The sequence below is a fragment of the Pezoporus flaviventris genome, unplaced genomic scaffold (genome assembly GCF_033815535.1).
Source record: "Pezoporus flaviventris isolate CSIRO_AGI_PZ_B2104156 unplaced genomic scaffold, CSIRO_AGI_Pfla_v1 ptg000188l, whole genome shotgun sequence".
Lineage (NCBI taxonomy): Eukaryota > Metazoa > Chordata > Aves > Psittaciformes > Psittacidae > Pezoporus > Pezoporus flaviventris.
In genome coordinates, this window is record NW_026892736.1 from 13,995 (window position 1) to 40,651 (window position 26,657).

Here is a 26,657-nt window from a genome sequence, read left to right on the forward strand (position 1 = left end):
TTCTCTTCTCCTTCTCTTCTCTTCTCTTCTCTTCTCTTCTCTTCTCTTCTCTTCTCTTCTCTTCTCTTCTCTTCTCTTCTCTTCTCTTCTCTTCTCCTCTCCTCTCCTCTCCCTCTCCTCTCCTCTCCTCTCAGTAATCTTTTATTCCTTACTTCATTTTTAGCATCCCTTTTGCTTGCACTATGTGTTTCTATCAAGGGCCCTGCAGTCATTTTTAGCTGGTGGAGATTGGCCAGACAAGTTGTTTTTTCACTCTTTTCACATTCAGCTATTTGTTTTGGAGGGATATTTTACCTGACTGACAGCATGAGAGGTCTCTCTTTGTCCTCTCTTTAAGCCAAGGAATTGGATTGTGACACTCAGGGCATGTAAAGACGTGGTCACCAATGGGCATCAGATTGCTGGATTCTTCTAATTCCCTTTTTATCCCATGTCTATTTTCAGCTTCCAAGACACCCTCTGGCATTAACTTCTGCCAGTCATAGATGGGTTGCTCAGTGCTTCTCCACTCGTGACCTCTGACATGAGATGAATCACTGTTGCTGCCTGATGGCTATAGATGGGTGTAATTTCACTGTTTATACCATCATGTGCTTCCTCACCATCTCTTTTCTGATGAAGGACTGCTACCCTCTTCAGTCTATCAGAAAATGATCCAGATCTCTTGATGCTTTCCTTCCTTTCCTAGGTCTATCACATCCTTTTTGAGAGTGTGTGGCCAAAGTTAACCTGACTATTCCTCTTGTAGTTCCACCATGGATACCATTAGGTGCATACCATCATCACACATAGAGCATGCTGATATTTTCCTTTATTCTCAATTCTTTTCCTAGTAATTCCTAACATTTTATTGGCCTTTTGGACCACCGCTGTGCACATTTCTGCTATTCACAAAGATTCAGCATCTCTTTCCTGAATCCTGATGGCTTCTTTTTTGAGTGCATGACCCCCTATGCATATTTTTTCCCTCATCTACATGATTTTGCATTCATCAGTATTAAATTCACCACCTGCTCATCCAATATCATGACGTCTCATCCACAAATACTCACATTGAGCATTAGCACTGACTGCTCTGGATAATGAAGGTTTGACAGCAAAGTGTCACCAGCCTATTTACACCTTTCCCCAGATCCTTTTTGGAATACAGTGACCCAGCACCAGCATTGCATTAAGGAACTTCACAATAAACTGCCTTCACTATGAGAAACAGCTGTTTAATCACACTTCTTTGGCTTTTTCCCTGTTTATTCTATTAGGATGCTGAGGTGGTGGCACAGGGTGCCCAGAGAAGCTGTGGCTGCCCCATCCCTGGCAGTGTTGAAGGCCAGGTTGGACACAGGGGCTTGGAGCAAGCTGCTCTAGGGGAAGGTGTCCCTGCCCGTGGCAGGGGTTGGAGCTGGAGGAGCTTTAAGGTCCCTTCCAACCCAAACCAGGCTGGGATTCCATGATTCTGTTCCACCCATTATTAAACCACAGGAATTTTTACCTTAGCCCATAAAAGCTTAGAGAGATAGGAAGTTTATCAGAATAGACTGCTAATAACAGACACAAGACTAAACACTATGAAACCTTCATAAAAGAAGGCAATATTGACTGCATGGGAAAGAGAAGAGGAAGAGGAATGGATGAGATCACTGGAGGGGAATGTGCAAAAGCCACTAGTGTGTGGATGCTGTGCACAGTACGTGCCACATGCCAATGTCACCAGAGCAAACACGTTTTTCCATGGGAGCGATGGACAGCCTAACAGCAAAAGTCAATGTGACAGGGAACTGCAAAGGAAAAGGGTCATGCATTGGTTTTAAGCAAGAAAATGGTGCTTGTGCCATTGTAGTCCCAAAAATACTGTTAGCAGCAGAGACATAAATAAGTCCTGAGCATTGAAGAGATGCAAGTCAGGCTTTGCATGAATTAGTTTATTCCTATTAATAATTCAGGTAAATATGAGTTAACAAAATCCATAACAGCAATAGGTTAGAAATGCCTAATGTAGCTTAAAATAATTCCAATCCTTAGGACTCTTTAGGAGGTAATATCTAATGGGGAGATCAGGTACCAAAACAACTGAAACAGTACTTGGAAGTATCTCCAAATGCAACTGGAATCTCTCAGTTGAGTGCAGAACAGAGACAAAGCTTTCCTGCTCTATAGCTTACTATGAGAGAGGCTGAAAGAGGACTTGGATGAACCTCTTGCTTTGAAAGTCTTGGATCAAGCAGAGCAGTCAGAATGTCACCAGTAGTTGAAAAGAAAAGGGGAAAAAAGTAAAAAGAGAGGACAAAAAGTGACCTTTGCACAGGCCATAAATAATCAAGGAAAAGAACAGTTAAACGAGTATTGCGGTTCCTCATCCAGGGCAGAGATTGATCCCGATGCATCAGCAGATGTCTGGATGTCCCTGGGATCCATCAGTTAGGGGAGGGCTGTCAATTCACTGCCCTGCAAGGGGACCTGGGCAACAGAGACCAGGGGAGGCCACAGTAGTGGTCTGGGGTCTGGAGCAAGCACACAAGGAGATGCTGAGGGACCTGGGTTCATTCGGCCTAGAGCAAAGAAGGGTTTAGGTGGGTATCTGGTTGCTCTGCTCTAATGGGGTTGCAGAGAAGACAGAGCCAGGTTCTCCTTGGAGGATGCAAATTCCTCTACAGTGATAGCATCCATTCCTCTTCCCTTTTCCATAGTGTCAATATCCCATTAGATACCAAGTAAGAAAGATTTCCTCTAAGCACAGTGCATCCCTGGACCATGATCCAGGAAGGCTGTGCAGCCTCCATCCTTGGAGAGACTCGAAACTAGACTGAAGGAGACCCTGAGCAACCTTGAGGTTAACCTGATGTTGACCAAGGGGCTGAAACAGAAACTTCCAACCTTGGTTATTCCTCAGGTTTCTGCAGAAAACAGATCCTATATGTGTAAGGTTTCCAGCTGTCCCCTTCAGGAGATGCTTTTTTGGTAGGCTCCCATTTGTGCTGGGTTAAATTCCACTGAGGAATGTCATCCTGTTTTCCATGGCATGCAGAACACAGAGCTTTATAGCTGTCGTTTTGCTCAGGAGAGGAGCAACAGGAGGATGTGATTAGAGGCTCTGAACAGCCTTAGAAGAAAGCTCCAGAGTAACCACAGGGACACCCCTCAAACAGCCTCCGAGTTGGCTGGGCACAGTTTTTAAAGACATTCATTGGGAAACATTGAATATCCAGGACATTGAAAACATAATAAAACCTAAAAATGCTGGTTCAGGTTGGTTTGTACCAAGGGGAAAACACAGTCCCTGTTGTTTCATTTCAGATGTGCTCTGAACATCGGCACACCCTGCGCTCCCATGTTGCTCAGCATCTTTAATGACCTAAGTTTTCATCACCCCGCCTTTGTTCTGGCTGATTACAGCTCTTCATTCCATCTGTCCTGTCATCAGAAGGGCCAGCAACAAAAGGGACACTGAGTTCAAGCCATGTACTTCCAAGGGAAATCCTTTTCCCATCCTGACACCCCAGGTTTTACCGGTTAAGTCTCACCAAGGGGGGTACCGGGAGAGAGGAGAGGAGGCAGTGATGCACAGCACAAGCTGGTTGTGACCCATATCTCCAGGACACCCCACATGGGTGACAGCCAACGTCTCCCATAGCTCATGCTTTTAAGCTCATCAGAGCCTGGGAGTCATTTGGTGGCATAAATAGCATTTACCCAGATAACAAAGTTAACCAAAAAAGCCAGTTTTTGCTGAAGTCACCCCAAAAGTTGTGTAACTATCAGCAGTTAGGCAAAAATTGCTGATGACTGGAAGTGAAATTTGCCATTAAAAGGGGAAAATAAATGGGCTGTACTCACAAGAGTCACTTTTATGCTGATACACCTTCATCAGCCCTCCCCAGGGAATATGCGCAAGGGTCTTACTCCTTGTCGCTGAAGTTTATGATAAAAGAGCTTTCATTTTCTTTGTGTACATAGCAATTCAGAGGAAAAAAAACTTGTTTTCTCCCCCTTTTTGTTCTCTGTGACCTCTCCTCATTCTTTTCCCTTTGGAAAGCGTTGCTCTCAAGCAAAGAAGAGATATCTGCTCGGCTGTAGAAAGGCAGAGGTTGGCCCAGGTGGGTACCACACCTCCATCTGCCTTGTCCCTGGTCATCTGGGTGACGCTGATTGTGCCTCACTGCTGAAATGCACAACTCCATCTTCCATGGCTTTCTTCTCTTCATCCTCCTCTTAATGACTCTGAGCAGAGAAGAAGAAAGTTGCAATTACTGCAAAGCTGTTACTCTCACATAAAACCAATTCTGGTTTAATAAGGTTGAGGGCAAAATGCACCCAACTTCAAAACTCTGTGTTCTACAGTGGCAAAATCAGCTCCAAAGGAAATAGATATAAATCCTACAGGTGTTCTGACCTGCCTGGAGGGTTGCCTTGCGCATTCCCGTGTTGAAGTCCACTGATCCTGCAGCTGATCTCTCCTAATGCTTTACATCTCTTAGTTGTGGCTGGCTCAGATCCCCTTCTCACCAGGAGTGTTATGAACCCCATCAGCATCAATCCTCCCCTCTCTACCTCCTTTCAACAATCTTGATTGTGGTCAGAGTACCCTTGGGTCATGTGGGGATTGGGACAACCTCCCCACTCCCAAACCCCCTTCCCCACCATGTCATTTAACCGTCCCCTCCACTATAGCAAAGACATCTGCTCCAGGCCACCATCTCTGCCTAAGGACCACATTAATGACCTGGAATTCATTTAACCTTGACAGATTTATAGTCTCCTTGCACCACAGACCAAGCAACCCATGGGCAACTTGGATGAGCATGGAGACAACCGCCCTTCCAAGTCCCAATGGTGTGTGTAATCCTACTGGGATTAGTAGGTCCAATGAGCCCTTCTGGGATCCTTCCTACCATGGGCATCACCCTTGGTGATGCACTCCCCATCATCATGCACATTGGGTATGTTCCCAGCTCAAGAGCAAAGATGTCCGAGCATCTCTGCTCTTGCCCTGGCACAGAGGTGGGATGAAACCAGAGGATACAGCAGTGCCAGGACCTGGAAAGCTGTCTTGTGTCTCTGTTGGACACAAATGTCTCTCAAGGACCTGCTGAAGACCTAATGTGACATGGACATCACAAAAAGGCACCAGATTAAGCCGGAACTGCTGCGTTCCCTGCCAAGCACGTGGGAGGGATTTCAACATTCTGATTGCACCCACATAGAATCATGGAATATTCATGTTGGAAAGGACCCATCAGGATCATCGAGCCCTGCCCAAATCCATCAGTGAAGGAAGCTAAATAATCACACATGAAGGGACAAAATCAAGAGCAGATCCACCACTAAGCGCCTACATCAGAGAGAAAGAGCCAGCAAAGTGCATTTTTATCCCTCTGGTATGACTTTAAACATGCAGAGAAGCTGTTTCATATGGTGGTTCCTACCAGAGGTTCCGATTTTCTGGAAGAGGGACATGGCTTACGGCCAAGCATTTCAAAATGGAACTTCTATGGCTCGTCTATGGCTTTGCAGCTGCCAGAAGCAAACAGGCTGGACCAAGGAGACATAGGGATCCACAGGGGTTGTCACCATCAGCATTTGGAAGCTCTGAGACACCAAGTCCCAGCACTCCTGCGATCTTCAGCATCCTGTGACCCCAAGCAGTCTGCATTATTTCATCTGTGTTCACAAAATACCCCCTTATTTGTGCTGTAAAAAACACAAATGCTTTTAGTCTCTCCCCGTGAGTTGTACCTAAGCCCTGGATTCCAGTTACCAAATCTGGGTGACTTTGCCATTACTTGTTTGAGGACCACGCCGTGGTCCTCATGTGAAGGCACCATCGGTATGAGTCAGCATCTCAGCATTTATGAAACATACTCTTCTGTTGGCTTTCTTGACTGCAGCTATAGAGTGGAAAGGGGTTTGGATTGAACTGTCTGTCCTGACACAGATGTCACTCTTGACCAATGTGCTGAGTTTGGTTGGGATGGAATCATAGAATCACAGAATAGCTAGGGATGGAAAGGACCTTAAGATCACCCAGTTCCAACCCCTGCCATGGGCAGGGACACCTCACACTAAACCATGGCACCCAAGGCTCTGTCCAACCTGGCCTTGAACACTGCCAGGGATGGAGCATTCACAACCTCCCTGGGCAACCCATTCCAGTGCCTCACCACCCTAACAGGAAAGAACTTCCTCCTTATATCCAATCTAAGATAGAGTTAATTTCCTTCACTGTAGCTGGTATGGGGCTCTGTTTGGATTTCCAAGGGATGCTCCATAGCATACAACGTCATGCTCAGCATACAAAGCTGGGGAGGAAGGAGGAAGGGGGTACATTGGGAGTGACGGTGTTTGTCTTCCCAAGTCACCATTACTCGTGATGGATCCCTGCTGTGCTGGGTACGGCTGACCACCCGCCTGCAATGGGAAGTGCTGAATGAACTCCTTGGTTTGCTCTCTTTGTGCACAGCCTTTACTGGTTCAACTGGCTTCATCCCAACCCATGAGTTCTCTCTCTTTTACCCTTCCCATCCTCTTCCCCATCCCATTGGGGCAGAGTAAGTGAGCGGCTACATTGGGCTCAGCTCCAAGCTGGGGTTAAACCACAACAGCCAGGCACAGGTTGTCTTTATCCCAGAACCCCATCCAGCTCAGGCTTTGCTTTATCTCTCCTCTCTTCTGTGCTGGTTTGCTTTCAGTGGTGCTTGATTTCCTCTGCTATGGTGATGCTAACTCCCATGGCTTGCTTAGGTGTCTCTGAAGCTCATCCTTGCCTTTGACTACCTACATTAGTGCTCTGTCATCAATGGATTCACCTGCCTCTATCTCCAAGCCACGTATCAGCACATTAACCAGCACAGCACGCATGGGACTAAGCACTGAACTGTGACCTTGTGCCATAATTGACCATTTAACCCTCTTTGCTTCTCCTCAGATAGCTGTAGACCCATGGCAACAGTTTCCCTCTCATCCCATGACCCCTGAGCCGCTGGACCGATGCTCTGTCAAGAGCCATCTCCCTGAAACGTCATTATCCTGCTTTTAAATGTGATTTCCAACTGATTTCCCCAGGACATGTAGGGAGGGATGACCTCTAATTCTCCCAGTCTCACCTTAAGGCTCATTGAATATAAATGTAACCTTCCCTATATCCCGTCCTTGCTTCTTTTCCTTAAAATTCAATCAAATCCTATTTAAATTGCTTTAAAATGCCTGCCCAGGCAATGCTGACCTTAGGAAAGGCCTCCTGGGATAATCTGGGCATGTTTGAAGCTCATGGCTGGGTTCCTCCCTGGTGGTCTAAAGGCAGGTCTACAGGGCAGATGTGTAACATACCCACTTCATCGACATTTAACCCCAAAATAAGACTGTCAGAGAGCCAAGAGTGAGCCAGCTCATCCCAGAAACCATGCTGGAATATTAGTATAGAGCAACGTTCCTATATTATCTTACTGTTTGGTCTGTTTTCCCCTTACCCACGGAGAAACACCATTGGTGTCCCCTGGAATGACTGGCCACATCCATCCCAACCCATATCCGTTAGCACAAGGGAACCTACCGCAACCCAGGATGAATTGAGGTGGGTTGCTTTAGGATGAGAAGAGCACATCTCAGTTACCCTCAGAGCAGCAGCGATGGGCAATGAGCCTCACTTGGCTCAACAAAGCTCCTTCTCTCCCACTGCTGCCTTTCCCAATGGAAGTGTTTGTCCTGGAGCAGGCACAGCTGCAGTGATGCTGCCGCACTGCACAGTGCAGTGTGGGGAGTGCAGGGCTGGAGCTGGCGTGGGGAGGGATCCTCATGGACAATGAGTTCAGGGAGTTCTGATGGGTTCAAGGTCAGGCAGACACTTTAAAGTCCGTTGTGTGGGATAGACTCTGCTTAGGAGAGGCCTGGGAGTGAGGATCATGGCAATTATATATATACATATTACACATATATATACACACATATGTGTATATATATATATACACATTATCCAAATACATAATTACATAAATATATATGAAATAAAACAAATATTGATGAAAATATAAAGAAATATATATTAAAATGTAAAGATACATATAAAATACATAAGTTTATATGAAGACAGGCTGAGAAAGTTGGGGCTGTTCAGGCTGGAGAAGAGAAGGCTGCATGGAGACCTCATAGCAGCCTTCCAGTATCTGAAGGGGGGCTATAGGGATGCTGGGGAGGGACTCTTCATTAGGGACTATAGGGACAGGACAAGGGGTAATGGGTTAAAACTGAAACAGGGGAAGTTTAGATTGGATATAAGGAGGAAATTCTTTCCTGGTAGGGTGGTGAGGCACTGGAATGGGTTGCCCAGGGAGGTTGTGAATGCTCCATCCCTGGCAGTATTCAAGACCAGGCTGGACAGAGCCTTGGGTGCCATGGTTTAGTGTGAGGTGTCCCTGCCCATGGCAGGGGTTTGGAACTGGATGATCTTAAGGTCCTTTCCAACCCTAACTGTTTTATGAGTCTGTGATTCTATATGAATATATTCGGTCTTTATATGTGCATATATATACATAATACATATTTAATATATATATATTCATCAAGATGATTTAGTTCAAGGAAATCCAACTGTGACTCAGCTGCAGTGATAACTGTGTGCAGGCCCAGATAACTTTAAGGGCATTTTACCCACATCCACCCTTTCCACCCACCTCTGACCTGTCTTTATCTATTCCATCCCTCTTCCTACCCTGCTGCTTCTTGTTCATGCACAGATCATCAGAGAGGACAATTCAGCTGAAGGCAAGCATCCCATAGCAACTCTCTCATGGAGTGAGGCTTTGTGCAGTGTTCTAAATGCAGCTTTTCCACCTAAAAATGTGGCTCTGTGAGGTGCAGGCCAGAAATGGGTCTGCCCAAAGGAGCTGTTCCTTGCCACACACAATACAGCAACCGCATTGCCTCCAGAAGTGACTCAGGCCTAAAATGAATCCTTGCCTGAAAAGGTGTTACAGGTAAAAGCTGTCATTCCTCTGTCCTGATTGTGCTGAAAGCCTGGCCCATTTAGAGCCAGCTGTGGCAATAGGCAGCTTGATGGTCCTATTGTTGGGGATGGGAAAGTTTTCTGCTGTTTAACTGTTATAGGAGAAGGGTTTCCTTGGGCTCAGCATCGGATGACCCAGCCCTTCGCAGGAGCCCCATTGAAGGCAGTTATATGGGGATTAAATCAGTGTTTGAATCTACAGGACACGAGGAATTGGAGGAACAAACCTTCGTTTCTTTGTTTTTAAGCTGTAAAAAGGATGCTCTGCTTGGGAGGGGGGAGATGATGCACGAATGTTCCTGTTGGTGCATACATGAGTCCTGGCCCTGTAATGAAGGTGATGGGCCTGGGCATAGAAGGAAGGTATCAGGATCTGACAGAGCCGTGATGAGCAGGTGATGAATGAGCAGGATGGGTGCAGCCCCATGCACTGGGACCAACACACATCATTCTGTGTGCCCAACTCATGACAATGGCAGCCATGTATCATGCTCAGATATGTGATGGGACATTCGTAAAAGGCAGGATCTGAGTGCAGCTCCTGTAGGATACAGCTCCTTCCTTCTCCATGCTGGATGGGGCAGCCACAGGTTCCCTGGGCACCCTGTGCCAGCGCCTCAGCACCCTCACAGGGAACAGCTTCTGCCTAAGAGCTCATCTCAGTCTCCTCTCTGGCAGGTTCAAGCCATTCCCCTTGGCCTGTCCCTATGGATATGCTCAGGTTAGGAAGGAGCAGGCAGGTATGGTCCAGATCAGAGCAGGCAGCGATATGGGACTGAACAGGAGCACAGCTTCTGCTCCTCCCTTCCTACCACAGAAAACACAATGGTCGTCATCACAAAAGGAGGTAAAATTTCCACCCATTCACCTGGGATACAGCAGCATAACCAGGAATAAGCAGGCTGCTGCACATACTATGAGCAATAGCAAGTCCGGCTGTTACCAAGGTGGTCTGAACATCCCCAGCTCAGGGAGAAAGCATCAGTTTGGGCTTTGGAGCCTGCTTAAGCGTGAGCAGTGAATTGAGGGTTTCCAGCCGTGCTGTAAACGCAGGGAGCCCGGGCAGGGAAGAGGCTTTGCACTGAACTCCTGGAGCCTGAAGGCCCTCAGCTGGTGAGCCTCAGCACAGCGCTGCTGCGGGCATCCACGTTCCCAACGCAGGCTGTGGGTCCGCTGCGTGCTCAGCTCCCACCTCCTGCATCCTCCCCTCAGCATCCACCAGCTCCTCCCGCGTTCCTGGTGCCCCTCCAGCTGCCCAAAGAGGGGAGACTGAGATGAGCTCTTAGGCAGAAGCTCTTCCCTGTGAGGGTGCTGAGGCACTGGCACAGGGTGCCCAGAGAAGCTGTGGCTGCCCCATCCCTGGCAGTGTTCAAGGCCAGGTTGGACACAGGGGCTTGGAGCAAGCTGCTCCAGTGGAAGGGGTCCCTGCCCGTGGCAGGGGTTGGAGCTGGGTGAGCTTTAAGCTCACTTCCAGCACAAATCGTTCTAGGGTTCTATGGGTGTTTTAAGTTAACATTTGAATGCCACAAGATGGCAGCAAAAAATCACCTTTCCCTGCTTTGTGTTCTGCTCGCAAACACCCAACCCCACCAGGGCCAGGACCCACTCTTTTCATCACTTCACCATCTGCAATGACAGCGTCCGCTCATCGCAAGTCCTTTTGCTGTATGTCCATCACGCGTTCAAGCACTCATCTAATACCTCCTAAGTGACTCTAAGCCTGGTTTGGACACCCAGAGACCCCTCATTCCACCCCACAGCACAGGTGCTGGAGGAGCCAGTTTGATGTGTTGAGGGGTGTGAGTCACTGCAGGTGAGGCAACCAAAGGCCAAGGGCATTACTGTGCATGGGCATTACTGTGCAGGACTTCATAGCATCACAGAATCAACCGGCTTGGAAAAGACCTTTAACATCATCGAGTCCAACCATTACCCCAGTGCTAAGTCCACTGCTAAGCCATTGCAGATCAGCCCTGAGGACACCCCAGGAAAGCTGCAGCTTCCACCATGCTGGGTTTGTCCTTCTTTTTTTTCCCAGTTTTCCATCTTCATGCAGGAAAAAAAGCCTCCAAAAGGGGATTTGGGGGCTCAGAAAGAGGAGGTGAAGGCTGCAGCGAGCCCTGAGCAGCCACACATACATGAGGCAAGGTCACACACAGGGGATCACACCACCCCCTCCCACTGCAACGGAAGCTTTGAGCACTCCAACTGCTCAAACAACCCCTTCTGAAGTGTTGCTTGCCACCGAGTTCAAGGATCAGCGGGGAATGGGCAGCCTGGGGTAGATGTGCACATCCCTCCATGGCATCATCACTTGTGGGGCTATGGAGACATCTCCACCAGCACCCTGCCCTTCCCACCACTGCATTCCCGACTTCTAATTACTGCTGGGAAAGTAGAACCCATGAATCCCAGCGGAAAGGACCTCAAGGATCATCTCATCCAACCTTTCCAGGCAAAGCATCGCCTACACTAGACGGCCCAGCACCCTGTGCAGCCCAGTCCTAACAGTGTCCAATGTTGGGGAGCCACCACTTCCCTGGGGAGATGATTCCAACGGTTGTCCTCACTGGGAAGCATTTTCCTCTTGTGTCCAGTTGGAATCTCCCCAGGAGGAACTTGTGCCCATCACCCCCCATCTTTTCCATGGGACTCCAAAGGGAGTCTCCATCTTCTTTGTAGCCACCCTTTAGATACAGAACAGCATTTATTAGGTCTCTTACCATCGCAGCACCACGTCTCTTTTGTACCAGCCTGCATCCTGATGGTGTTCCCAGTGGATGCTCTGGAGACATGATGCAGGCTTTGGAGAAGGGAGAGAAGGGACCAGCCACAGGGGGTGTCACAGAGCCCTGTGGTGATGCCAGCTCCCCTCATCACATGCTCCAGTGGCCTCTGCTGCTGATTTTAGGCATCCCTTAGCAAACAGCTGCTGAATTTAGAGCATCTGTGAGAAACAGGAGCCTCATGTAAAGGCTGGGGTGGTGGTGGTGATGGAGGCAGAGGTGGAATTGTCCTGCAAGGTTGATCCTGAGACACCAGGCAAAGGTGGGTCCATAGAACCGGGTGCTAAGAGCAGCACAACACCCATGGGGTGAGTGTTGCTCACGGGGTGTACACCAGGACCCAGAGCTCAAGGGCACAGAGGGAAACAAGCCACGGAGGGAAAACCCTGTATGAAAAGCCATGGCCCAAGGACATTTGACTCTGGGTGTTTGAGGTGCATCAATTGAGTGAGCACTGACATAGATCCCTCCTTAGAGAACCCAGGCACCACCATCATCATATTGTGGGCACAGAGTGGAAATAGGAGCTTTGAAACCCTTACCAGCACAGCAGCTTGTCTGGGATATATCCAAAGAAACCATAGGAGAAGGCAACCCTTTGGCTTGTCCTTACAGGCCCAGAAGGTTTGGTTTCCTCCTGTGCTTCCACTCTGCAATAGATCTGGCTGCTGGGACACCAACTCTGGCCACAGGCAGGGACACCCTCCACTAGACCAGGTTGCTCCAAGCCTCATCCAACCTGGCACATATGGCAGTGCACAAGGCCAAGAGCTTGTTGGTGGTGGTCCCTTCCAACCCCAACCGTTCCATGATCCCATCACCCGGAGAAGCACGCTCTGCGTTTGCTGCGGCTGCTAAACAGGGCAGTGCCTCAGAGGCAGAAGGAGTTATCCAAAGCTTTCTCTCTCATCCCACACAGCTCAGGGGCTCCCACCCCTGATGATGTGGGAAGTCTGTGAGTTTCCCAGCTCCTCCTCCTCAGGACACGTTGGGAATCGGCTGCCATTGGGCTTACGGTTTATCAAAGGAACATATGTCTTAGGAAATACGTGCCTACACAACTGGGGAACTCTTTGAAGGAGGCAAACCCTACACACACACACACATATGTGCTTCAGTGACTAACAACTAGAGCAAGTTAGCTTCAGGAAGCCTATTTGGGTCAATGGGGAATTCTGCCACTAAACCGAGGTGAGGCGTGAACACAGCACACGGTGGTTTCCCATTCAGCCCTGCATTAAGCAGTGCTCTGTGGTCCAGAGCATCCTGCTGGAACAGGAGAGCTCCAGCTCTGAGATTCTGCCATACAAACACCATTTATGTGATGGAGTTCAAGGCCGGGTTGGATGGGGCTTGAAGCAACTTGCTCTAGTGGAAGGTGTCCCTGCCTGTGGCAGGGGTTGGAACTGGATGAGCTTTAAGGTCCTTTCCAACCCAAACCATTCTATGATTCTATGACCTCAATTCATTCACCCCAAGATAATTCTCAATGATTTTTCCTGTTAATTTCCCCTTTTTCATCCATTTTATTCCTAGCCACTTCTTCAAGCAACTCCGAAGGCATTTTCAAGCAGTTCTCAGCCATTGCAAGTGGTGTCACTGCCAGAGATGCTCTTCAGATGAAGATGTGCTCTCCAGTTCACACAAGGAGAAGCTGGAAGGCTCATGAACAGACCTTGACAAGTATTCCTTACCCTTGGCACTGGTGTTTAGTCCTCTTGTGGTTCGTCAGCACTGAATACGCCCAAAACATGGATGAGAAGCTGCTTCCACCCAAGCAAAGGAAGCAAGGACACCAACTCAATGAGCCTTCAGTGTCCCCCAGCCTTTCCCTTTACTGCAGAAATAGTTTAACGTAAGAACAAACCTTGCTGATAAACCAAGCACATTTATACATATCTAGGCCCAATTTGGACATAAAGGAAGGGACACTGGGATACACAGCGTGTATGAGAGGTTCTGGGGTGTTACCTCCCCCCAGACAAAGTAGAAATCCTTTTAGTGTGAGATGCAGCATCCCACAGGGAAACTGAGCTTTCCAAGCTGTATCCTAAGCTCTCAACTCTTCAGGGACAACACGGTTTCTATCTGGACTAAGAATAAAAGAGGGATACCTGCATTTAGGCAGTTTCAACTGAAGGCCATGTCAGGTACTACAGGTAGGCTCCATGGAAACGTACTTTTTACTCACAGGTAGTATGACTGAGTCCAGCTTTCACATTCCTTCAGAATTCCTTATTAATGGGAATGGTTTTGATCTCCCTGTGGAAACTCTTCAATATCAGTGGTGATGTTGGACCTTCTTTTCTGGAAGCAGGGGGTGAAAACCTCACCTGTTTTGGGTCCTGATGTCCAAAAGATGGAGTTTCATCACAGAGGCAGTTCAAGAAGGCTGCTTCATGATTCTCCTTCTTGCCCACACTCCCACATCACTCTGCATGCTTTCTCCACGTGGATTAGCTGCCCCAATTCCAGTGTAGAGTCCACTACAGCTCTACCTGCATTACCAAGGCAGTTTGGGGCTTTATTTTGCACTTCGATCTTGTGCATAGACATGAACACTCCTTCCACAATGTGGCTGTGGCTGAAGGATGGTTGGAATTTGATGTTCCCTTCAGAGACCGCACCAGCTCCCAGAGAAGCTCTCCTGGCTTAGCTTCCTTAAAGAAGCTTAATTCCCACACATCCAAACCATGCTGTGACCCAAACCAAGCTTTAAAAAGCAGGAGTGACTGGGGCACTCCCTTCAAATCCAAGATACTATCCCAGACCAGACAGGGACAGTTTCCAGTGCTGCTTTCATCAAGGCTGTTTTATCTCTCTGCTTTGCAGCACTGTGATTCCTTTGACAACTTCCCATGGATTGAGAGAGCCCAGAGGGAAGATAAATTCCTCCATGAAATCATAAGCAGACTTCCTGAAGCGCTAAGGCCCACAGGAGCTGACAGGCAGGTGACACACAGAGTTAAAGATAGCGTGAGACACGTTTCTGGGAGGATCTGGACAAGGGAAATGACTGTGGCTTTAAGGCAGAATTCTTGGTGTGAACCAAGATCAAGCAGAACATTGAGTACCCACATTTACCTTAAGATTCTCCTATTCCAAATGTTCTAGGAAGGGAGAAAATCCCTGTTGTTATAATGGGTGAAAGAGTTGCAAGTCACTGAGTGAAGGGTCCAGGAAGTACCAAAGCACCCAGTGTTTTTATGACAACATTTATTTTAGTATAGAAGGCACTTACAATACAGAAAGAAAACAAAACATAAACTAGGATAGGCACCAAAAGTGAAGTTAGAATTCAAATGACAAAGAAACAGTTTACCAGACAAAAGGAGCACCCTTCCCTGTTAACAACAGAGCACACAGAAATGAAGCTATTGATGACTAACTCTTTAAACAGATAGGACTTTAATAGAAAAAGATAAAGACTGTTCTACTGAAATTAAAAAGGAATCCCTCCACACCTGCACAAGGGACTGGGAGGTGGTGGTGGTGGCAGTGGTCACAAACATGGGGCTTTTCAGCTCTGGCACTGCAGGAGGTCCTGGTACATCTCGATGAGGTGAGCGGCCTCTCTCTGCCCAGAAAGCACAGCACCGTGGGTAGTGGAATAGTACTTCCTGTGAGTGGCCTCCCCTGAAAACATCACCTGCATTGGCTGCAGAGGGGAAGAGAAGCAGAAAGCTCAGCAGTGCCCATGGGAAAGCTAAAAGGAGACAAAACTTTGTCTCCTCCCACATCCCCATGAGCTGACAGCGGTGTTTTAGAGCGCTGGCTCCTGACATCTCAACGTGGTGCACTAAGAGCACAGCGCACCTCTACCTGTGTCATAGAACACAGAACACTTTGGGTTGGAAGAGAGCTTAAAGCTCCTCCAGCTCCAACCCCTGCCACGGGCAGGGACACCTTCCACTAGAGCAGCTTGCTCCAAGCCCCTGTGTCCAACCTGGCCTTGAACACTGCCAGGGATGGGGCAGCCACAGCTTCTCTGGGCACCCTGTGCCAGCGCCTCAGCACCCTCCCAGGGAAGAGCTTCTGCCTAAGAGCTCATCTCAGTCTCCCTTCTGGCAGGTTAAAGCCATTCCCCTTGGCCTGGCCCTACAGGCTAATGGTTATTAAATGCAGAGATCACAAAGATTCCAAAGCCACATGGATGAGCAGCTCTTGATAACTTCAGAGATACAGGGATCCCTGAGATGTTGGCATTCCAAACAATTGAAGAGGTAAAATCCTACACACATCATTTGTCCAGATATTACAAAACCTGGAAAACACATTATTGGAGGCCTAACCACAGATTGTCTCTTTTGCCCTCCCTCCCTGAGAACCCACCACCCAACACTGTGTTACCCTTATTGCCACAGAACTGATTTGGGCCATACTTACAGTAGTTTTGGAGCTTTCAGCGTAAGGCAGTGGTTTAGCAAGTTTCTCTACATCAGCCCCACTAGACCCAACTTGGGTGTAAGAGTAGGATCCCCGGAAGTAGGGATTGCTGCCCCAGGAGGACCGCAGGATCCGGCGAGGTTTCGGAATGTTTGGATTTCCTGGGTGGAAAGCAGAAGACAAGAAATAAGACCATGTCCAGCAGAAAACACAGCAATGCCTCTGCAAGGTGGGGGTGGCATGATTTCAGCCTGGTTTATTGAGAATACAACCTAGCAGAGCCCGCAGGCTACAGGGAAAAGGCTCTAAACCACAACTCTTTCCTATTACTGAGGATCTATACAACAGAAACAGCATCCCTTTAACCTTAGCTGCTGTCTTCCACTGTGGGGAAGATCATTAGCCTGGTGTGAAGTGTGCCTCCAAAGAGGAACAGAGATAAGGGGTGTTAGAAGGCAAATCCTCATTATGCAGGGGGACAGGAAAACGTGTCAGGAAGTTCTCAGAACCTGTATTATTCACTCCAATTGCTATCCACTAGCCCCCCAAACAAACCTAAAATCCAACAAACCCATTCTGTGCAATGCCCATGGCACAGAAATAAGGCTTTTGAGCCTAGAAGGGGGATTTCAAGATTGCTGTAGGATTTCCACTGCTAAGAGGGTGGAGGACCTAGAGGTGAGCAGCACTGGAGTGCACCAGTGGTAGGGCTGCTGTCCCCATCCTAAAGAGTACAGGGGCAACCTCACATATCCAGGCAAGGTTCAGCTACTTGGGTCGAGCCTAAGTCTTCTTCACTGACAGGGTTGTCAAGCATTGGAACAGGCTGCGCAGGGCAGTGGTGGAGTCACCATCCCTGGAGCTCCTTAGAAGACATGAAGATGAGGTACTTAGGAGACGTGAAGATGTGGTGCTCTGGGACATGGTTTAGTGGTGGCCTTGGCAGTGTTGGGGTAATGGTTGGACTCGACGATCTTCAAGGCCTTTTCCAACCTAAATGACTGTGATTCTAAGTCTGTAAGAGACTGTCAGCACAAGAAACAAGAGTACTGAGAAGTGTCTGCATCTTGCACAGCCCATGTGCCAGCTTCAGGGCCTGACTGTAACCCTTCAGCACTCTATGAAGATGATCCAAATTCCCTCACAGCTTGGAGAGGGAGACACCCAACTGTAAAGACTCGTCAGGCACTACATCACTTACTTCTACTCCACAATTATTTAGTCATGCCTTCAATTCCTTCAAACCAGGAGCAGGTTACTCCTCTGGGTCAGCTATTGCTTTCAGGAACATCCTGTCTCAACCACAACTATGAAGTCCAAGGCTGAAGCAGAGCAAAGGCACCTGGATGACTCAAACAACACTGTGAACACTGTGTAACCACTAACCCCAGCTCAAAACAGCAGTGGCACAGAGCAGCAAATAAATACACCCTGCAAACAAAACACATCCTACAACTGAATGCTGTTTCAGGAATAACAACTTAGCATAACAAAGGCTCTAAATACGCTCCTGCAAGGATCTTCAAAGCCTAGGGTGGAAGTGAAAAGCCCAAGGGAGTGTGAGAACAAGGAGCTCTCAGATATGGCAAGGAAGTAAGTTATCACGTTTTAGTTTGAAGAGCTGTGGGAAAGCCCAGGAGAACACACCATGAAAGCTGTCAGATAACACAGCACCAACCAGGGATGGAGCAGTCATCCATCACATCGCATGGCATGACACAAAACCAACCGCACAATGATGTCTTTGCACATAAAAGAAGTCTCTGCAGTGGGCTGGTGGGGCCTCTTCCGTGGCTGGTGCCTGTTCTCATGTTCCTGTGTCAAGGAACCCTGAAGATTTTCAATACAGGAGACAACAAGATGTTGATAAAAAGGGGATTAACATTAGGAACTCACGGTGTTACAAGCAATGAGATGAGGGCTTGTCAGCCTGTAAGGCCACAGATCTGCTAAAAGACTGGTATTTGTTAACAAAAGGGGTTTGTGGAGTCATTACCCAATCAACAGTTGTATAAATCCAGCTATCCTTCATATCTATCTACAATAAAATCAGCTCACAGATCTAAATTAGACACCCGAATCCAGCTGCCTACCTGAGAGCAGGGTATCTAAGATCCCATCCAGGCAAAGAGAGATCTGTGGTACTACACACACATTAGAGTCTCCAGCCACTAGAGACATTAGGGTACCCCAGGCATCCCATGGGGCTGGTAGATGTGATGCAGGACCTAATAGAGAGCCATTCCCCTCCAGAGAAATAGCTGGGGTATGGGGAGGACAACTACTGCCTCCTAACACTTGAGCTCAGCCAACAAAGAGAGCAGAGCAAGGCTTGTAATTGTGCACAGCCAGCCCATTTGATCAGATTTAGAAGACACCACTTTTCAGTTGTGAAAAGCAGCTGTTGTCAATGGTCCTTAGGTTAGAACAATCCTCAGAGCTTTCCACAGCAAAGCCAGATCCACAGCACTGACCTGTGAGTGAAATGTAAGTCACCTCTCAGCGGGAGTCTAAAGAATGGATTTCACATAGGATTTAACATCTTCTGAGGCCAGAGCAAAGGCCTCCATGAGCAATGGACTAGAAGAACAGAGCTGCAGATGGGAACCCACCTGGTAATGAATTAATTCTTTAATAGAAGAAGAAGAAATAAGAACCTGGGGGACTTTAGATGCAGAACACTGAAGCTACAAAAGGCAAAGTGAACACTAAAAGGTTCATACTACCTGCTTTCATTACTGAATATGAGGCTCTCTTTAGACTTCATAGAAAAAGCTGCTTCAGAAGATGTCACAGAGCACCAAGCGAGGTGTGGAAGATCCAAACTGCCTTATGGAAGAGTCTTTCCAGTCAGCTTAGAACCCTAGGTTCTAAGGACTGGTTTCCCAACAGAACCTACATGAAGTTGGGTCCTGGGAAATGCTTCAAAAGCTGGGTTTGAAGACAGAAGATTGCTTTGTGTCCCCCCCCAGCCATCCCCTGGCTGGATTAACCCACTCTCCCACTCCCAATGAAACAGATGAGTGGAGAAGACATTAGGTGCATGGAAAGCTTCTGTTCTTTCAGCCTGCCTGGCACTTGGCCCAGGTTAGCCACGTATTGCTTCTTCTGTGAGCCTGCTAGGGAAAACAGGAGCAAGGGCAACAGGATAAACCCAAGCACTTTAGCAAGACCATCCTGGAAGATCTATGGAAAGGTTTTCTATAAACTAGCAAGTTTGGGGGGCAGAAAGTGGAACGTGTTGTGTAATGGCTGCTCCAAGAACAGGTTTTTTTCTCGCAGTTTCGGGGCCACGTCTCCGCTTATGTACAAAATGATTTCTGCAGGGCAAGGCCTTGGGAAGTTCAGCGTAGAATTCCCTGGGGTTAGATAACCAGGATTAGCAGAGGGCTGAGGCAGAGCCCATAGTGTTGCTGAGTCTGATGGACAGTGATCAGGTGCAGCATCAGCTGGAACAGCAACTGCAGCACATACCCATGACCCAGTGCCAACAGATTTCCATCCTCGGAGGAAGAGAGGAACATCCAACACATGCAAACAATAACAATAATGAAGGAGCCCAAAAAGGAAGAAGGAGATTATGTTCCATCTGCCACAGAAAGACCCAAAGAGCCAAATTCCCACTAATGAATCAAGATGGCTTAAAAAAACAAAGGTCTTGAGCAAGAAGAGCTGCACAAACCAAGTTGTTTATACGTTCTGAGAGACGTCAGCACTGGAACAACTTGGCCTTGAAGAGAGGAGCCTCCTGTTCTGCTTGTGTGAAGCAGCTGGGCTGCTGAGGTCAGGAGGAAAGAGCTATGTACGGACAGTGCAACGTGACGTAGGGACACCAAACACCACTGAAAACAAACAAGCTGCCCCAATCCAGTATTCACTGTTTCATTCTACTTGTCTGTGAGCTGCAGGACAGCCACAGGTTCATCATCCAACACTGAATAAGCGGAAACACGATTCAGTTTTGGTCACTGCACTGAGGCTTCTGAACCTAGTGCCTATCCTATGGATTTTGAAGGGAGTAATAAAACCTTTGTTGGCAGTAGCCAACCACGTAGGTGGTCCTTAGCTTCCAAAGCCCCTTCTCTAGATCTTCACGTTGCATTCAGCAAATGGTCTGTAAGGACAGGGGAAAGATACACTTGTGAAGGCAAACTTCCTCAGTGGACAAGAAGTAAGGCTGGAAACCCACTGAGTGTCGAGATTTGTTTAGCACGAGGCAGCAGGCAGATATAAATAGCTCAATCACAGGACTCGTCTCTAGAATAGCTTCAAATACATCTAGTCTAGGATGATGCTGCTCTTATAATTGCTTATAACTATGTGCAAGTTCAAAGTCCTTATTTCCAGGCTGAGTCAACCACTGTTTCTTTCAGCATTGCTACCTGACAGTTGTGCTTGTACAGTGCCTTCCATAAGGGGATCTCAAAGACTCCATAGATACAAAAACCCCTTTCCATGGGAAGATGTGCAACTCTAGGGCAGTGACTGGAGGCAAACTAAGGCCCAGCATTACAACTTTTAGTGATTTCATCTTAGATTTTCTCAGTGCAAGACACCTAAGATCTGCCTTGCTCCAACTGCTGCCCTTAATGTGATGCATGCCCAGTGAATGTGAAACCTGTAAAGTCCAGAAGGTTTAAATGAGGTAACCAGAATGTGGGAACTCTTAAGATCAATGGATTCTTTGAGAATCAGGCCAGAGAGATTTCCATATAGCCTCGGGTTCAACGGAAGTCGGGGATGTGATTTAACCACCACATCTCAGCTGATCTAAGTTAGTTCAACTCCACTGGCTCTGAAAGTGCTGCTTTCCACCCCTGAGATCAGCCCTCAGGAGTACTGAGCCTGACAGCTCCAGCTGCTGAAGAGTTACTTGTGATTAAATAGAGCAGAGGATGTGGAATCCTCAAGCACTTCTGCCCCCCACTTCCTGAGCTGGTTATCAGCCCCTCTATAAATAGCTTTCAGGCACACCCAAGCAGGAGGGATGCTGGAAGCAACAAACACAGCCCATTCAAAGGGATACAGAATGCCAAAGAACTAAAAATGACTTGCATGCATTTCCTTCCTAGCGGCTATTCAACACCCCGGCCCCATCTCCCTCCCCTCTCCACTCACCACAGGAACCAGAGCATGGCTGACCTGTGAATTTACGTAGCATTTCGGTGCAGGTTTCTGCCACAGTTTCATCATCACATTTCTCCATGATGAGTGCCTCCTCTCCACAGATCCAGCCACTCAGGACATGGCCATACCTCTCCGGTGGGTAGAGTACATCGAAGCTGCAGATCTTCTTGTACCACAGCTCCTCAGGGTAAGTCAAGCTCTCACTCTCTGCCTCATCTTCCCAGACAAACTGGATGCTGTTGCATTCAGAGCTCCAGAAAGGCTCTTCAAACTCCAGGAATATCTTGTCAGTCGTATTGATTCCCAGTTTCTCAATGGCCATCACCTTCTCCTCTGGCAAGCGGGGATGGAACAGGCTTTCATGGCGCTTCTTCAAGACTCCCAGGGACACGGTCACAATGACGTGGTCAGCTGGGATGAACTCACAGTCCTCGCACTCTACGAAGACATTGGAGCCCTTGTCCTCCTCGGGGAGGTCACTGTTGTGGTCAGCCACCCTCTCGATCTCCTTGCTGACCGACTGGTTCCAGTGGATGCACTTGACCGGCTTGCGGAGCTGAATGACAGACTCGGGGATGGAGCGGGCCAGGAGCTCCACGATTTTAATGAAACCACAAGGAATGATGTGATGAGCTCCAGGGATTTCGGTCCATTCCCCAAATTCACTGAGTGACACTTCATCCATGCTGTGGGAGCTGCTCTCGCAACTCTCTACCTGAGGGAAAAGCAACACAAAAGCAACGTTGCCACAGAGCAACTCATTTTGCCTCAGCACAGCATCACAAGGAACACAGAGCTGCTGCTGGGAGTCCTGAATCCCACTCTTACTCCACATTATGCAGAGAAGAGATTCAGAGCAGCCCTGCGGAGAAGGACTTGGGGGTGCTGGTTGATGAGAAAATGAAAAGGAGCCAGCAGTGTGAGCTTTCAGCCCAGAAAGCAACTGTATCCTGGGCTGCATCAAAAGGAGCGTGACCAGCAGGTTGAAGGAGGTGATCCTCCCCCTCTACTCAGCTCTCATGAGACCTCACTTGGAGCATTGTGTGCAGTTCTGGGGTCCTCAACATAAAAAGGACATGGAACTGTTGGAACAAGTCCAGAGGAGGCCACGAGGATGATCAGGGGCTGGAGCACCTCCTGTATGAAGACAGGCTGAGAAAGTTGGGACTGTTCAGCCTGGAGAAGAGAAGGCTGCATGGAGACCTCAGAGCAGCCTCCCAGTACCTGAAGGGGGGCCATAGGGATGCTGGGGAGGGACTGTAGTGATAGGACAAGGGGGAACGGGTTAAAACTTAAACGGGGGAAGTTTAGATTGGATATAAGGAAGAAATTCTTTCCTGTTAGGGTGGTGAGGCACTGGAATGGGTTGCCCAGGGAAGCTGTGAATGCTCCATCCCTGGCAGTGTTCAAGGCCAGGTTGGATGGAGTCTTGGGTGATATGGTTTAGTGTGAGGTGTCCCTCCCCATAGCAGGGGGTTGGAACTGGATGATCTTAAGGTCCTTTCTAACCCTAACTATTCTATGATTCTATGATTATTTTTGCTACTAAAGGAGTGTTTGGCCATAGGACCTTACACAATCAATCCTCAGCCTTCTTTCCAACCAGAGAAAGCATTTTGTCATGGTAAGAAGCTGCATCAGCTTCAGTTGCACTGGCCAAGGTTGCATCATCCAGAGTTCAGAGATGACATCTTTGCTTCTGCATGATTTGTGGTTAAAGCTCTGACTGGTTTCTATCATCTAAACCCCCCTTCACTGGCTGGAGACTGGCCTCTTGGTGCTCCTACAACACAGGCTGGAGCTGTGTTAATCGGATGCTTTTTCCAATGTTAATAAATGTTCCCATGAGGAGCCATGGAAAACTTTTGGCAGCTATTCCTGCTGTCTGCAGCTTTCAGCAAGCTGTCATACAGCAATCAGCAAGCAAACAATCTGCCAGAGGCGAGAGGACTCAACAGAGAAGGAACTGAAGGAGACAGAAAAGGGAAATGCCAAGATACGAGAGACCTGTGTTTGATTCACTTGATGCGATTACCAAAGCTTTAGATTCAGGACTTGTTGGTCAATGTTTGTAGGAGTATCAGGCATAGCTGCAGCTTCCAACAATCACTGGAACAAAGGCAGGATGTTTGGCCTGTCCTGTGATAAGTTTCTAATGATAATACTGATGCATGGGACACAGTGATCTTAAAATCTTCAAATCACCGGAGTCACGATGATTTGCACGCTCCAATTCTTTAAGCATTTTAGGCTTAAATTACATTACATTACAATTCCTTGCCTTCCCCTTTGGCCAGTTTTCCAGGCCTTTCCACACTTTAATGACCCCATTTTGGAAGCCTGGCAAGCTTAGACCCCTCTCCCTGTGGGGCGTCTTGGTGCAGGGCAGGAATCTCTGTGCTGGGCTAAGCAAACAAGTCAGAGCTGTTCTAGGAGTTCACAGGCTGTGACTGTACTGACAAACAGGGGCTGCCCCTTCCTGGTTGTTGCCCCCTGACTCCAGGCACAGCTCTTGGGCCACATCCCTTCTTGAAGACCTATTCTCTGAATCTGCTGTGGTTGCACCCCATCTGATGGCTGAGCAAGCACTCACAGCACTCGCCCAAGATCATTTTGGCTGGTCCACAGCACAAACCCTGCACCTTGGGTCTTGCAACAGGCCATTCATCCCGCCTGGATGCTCCAACAGGACACTCCACATGCTGAACACAACAAACAGTGGTCGCTATTTGATTCAACCACAAAGGACAAAAGCCAGGAAGAAAATCAGGGAACTACCAAGACCATACTTTGCCTGAGACACCAGTTAATCCTCATGCTCTCAGCAGCTCCAATCTGATAGTCTTAAGCACCAGAAGCTTTGTTGTTCTCAGGTATTTACACATGAGAAGGGATTTACCAGGCCTGCAGAAAAGTCTCTGGCTGTGGCAACCTGTAGCAACCACAGAAGAAACCACCAGGAAAACCAGAGCTATACCAGACTAACATCATCTGCATAGGTGATGCTGATGGTGTGGATAACACTATCGCTAGTCTATGTGGCAGCTGTGGAGACTCCCAAGCTCTTGGGTTAGACACTGAGATACCAGAACAGCACTCAGGATGCCTGAGTTCGTATCTCAGCTTTATCACAACCCCCTGTGAGGATCTTTAGATCTTTCTCTTTATTTCAGCTTCCTACCTGTATGTAGTGAATATCATACACTTCCTCACATCACAGCATGCTCCTTCCCTCCCCTGCCTCATTTCATAAACCTTTAAGTCATTATAATTGAAATAGGAATGACTGTTACACTTTACTTGTGGAGTGCTTGATGGAGCATTAAGTCCTCATCCCACAGAGATCTTATTTAGGCCAAAGCATCAAGGAGATAAAAAGAACTAGGGAAGCTGTGAGGAAAAATGATTACGACATGGGTTGATACAATCAACCTTTGATTTTATTGCTTTACCTTCAAACTGCTTTCTAGGGATTCCTTCAGCAAATTACCAGTATCAAAGTTATATTTCTTCTGGCCTCTGAGATATGGACAGATGTGGAAGGGAATGAAAAACACTCAGGAAGGATTACGGTGTCCCTGGTGTAAGGCACAAGACATTACTAAAAGAACCTGACAGTCAAGTTAGCTTCAGGTAGTAAGAAAACATTAAATCACACTAGAAAATTTAACAGGGCCTAGGAAAGCCCCTTCTAGGTAGAAAGCTGGAAGTTTAAGGTAAGAAGATAAAAGAATAAAGGTATTATTTCTTGCAGGACACTCTGCATATGCCTCATGAGGAAAAGCTGTCCCATCTAAACACAACCTGCCCCAGCTGCAAGAGACGAAAGTGATTCCCCAGTGATGGGCAAGGCTTAGCAAGGTGTCTGAGGTTCTAGAACTGTCTGTTCTTAGTTAAAACAAAATGTGCACTCACACATACCTTAAGGTACTGCTGGATCATGGCTAGTTTCAGCCTCTTGATGGCCTCTGTGTCATCCGGGTCGGCCTTGACGCGCTTGCGCACTACATCCCGTGTGAAGACACCCACACTGTTCTGGCTCTCAGCGTTGACTGGTTTACCTCGTTGGAAGAACTCCTGAGTCAGGTTATAGACCTGCCAGAGACAGGGCAGAGAAATGGACAACGTGATTCACAGCAGAACCCAAGCAGGATGCTTTTTCCTCCATCCAAACCCAGCACATTCGTCACCTCCTCTTGCCAACTCTAATAGCGCACTCTTGCCCCAACACCATGTCAAGTTGCACCCACAGCTATGGTGATAAGAAGGCAGGAAGCAACATTTCCCTGCAGGCAAAGATAACCACCCTTACTTACCTGCAATAGCCCAGTTACTATTGTTAAGTTGCTATTAACTTACTATGAGTTATTTTTTAACTCAAGCATGTCCATCCTATCACTTGCAGAACACCAAGACCTTCATTCCATTCCCAGTAGCTAAACCATGTTGTTCAACCAAATGTTTAGATGCTGCAGCTGCATTTGCAAGGCAAGTTAAGTTCAGACTGCAGAGCACCTCTGCAGAACAGCTTTGGGTTTGCTCTGCGTGATTCTGGGCTCTGCTGAACAGTATCACAGCCACCAGTCTCCATCCAAAGCCTACTGGGAGTTGAACTCAAGCAGTAGGAGCCATGTGCTTCCTCGCATCTGGCAACCAGCACCAGCTCTTCTCACAGCTCAAAGTCTCAGATGCAATCCCAGCCCATACATTTGACTGCTCTAACCTGGAACCAGCCCTTCCACCCTCTCCATTATTTAGGAATAATGCCCAGGAACCCACCAGGAATTCAGTTTTATAGCTGCTTTTCTCTTGTCCACTGAAAATTAGGAAGCAACCCACACAGGCTTAGCAAAGGAATGATGTATGCACACAGGTTTTACTTGTTGAGTAAAAGACAGGGACAGGCATACATTCATGGAAAACCATGACGTATCCCACCACTCTGAGAAGGGCCCACAAGGAAAATCCCCTTCTAAGAAATCAATGCTCTTTGGAGATCTTCCTGACGTATTTTTAACCCCAGTTTTCCACCCTAAAAGCTACTCAAAAGCAAGAAAACCACCATCCACCTTGACCATCTGCTTGTGGCTGTCTGAAGCAATCACTGTTTCTGCCTGTGATATCACCAGAAGAGCCCGAGATGGAACCACGGCCTTTCATTTCCATGGAAAAACTCTGAGGAATCTTTTAACACAGGAAAGCTCTTAAAAGATGCCTCTCAGAAGTACAACTCATGCCATTAGTGACCAGAATGAGTCAACTTCCCATTTATATCATGGCACTTGGGTGCACAGTACTCTGTACAAAGAGAGAGGCAATATCCCTGCTTGGTGAGTTTTTCCTATCAAAGATGGTTTGATTACAGC

The 26,657-nt window shown here is 47.8% G+C and overlaps 1 protein-coding gene across 3 annotated transcripts in view; it reads right to left on the minus strand.

The window, feature by feature from the left end:
- Window positions 1-14,942: 14,942 nt before the first annotated feature.
- The window catches only part of LOC133262089 (spermine oxidase-like), a 57,650-nt gene continuing 45,935 nt past the window's right edge, over window positions 14,943-26,657 (minus strand). For 2 of the 3 annotated variants that reach the window (XM_061441009.1, XM_061441008.1), the window contains exons 4-7: window positions 25,213-25,386; window positions 21,283-22,006; window positions 16,165-16,325; window positions 14,943-15,436 (exon numbers count right to left, since the gene is read on the minus strand). In XM_061441009.1, the coding sequence (XP_061296993.1) occupies window positions 15,299-15,436; window positions 16,165-16,325; window positions 21,283-22,006; window positions 25,213-25,386 (1,197 nt within the window). In that variant the 3' untranslated portion in view covers window positions 14,943-15,298. The remainder of the gene's footprint in view (window positions 15,437-16,164; window positions 16,326-21,282; window positions 22,007-25,212; window positions 25,387-26,657) is intronic. The other variant, XM_061441010.1, reaches the window with a different exon arrangement.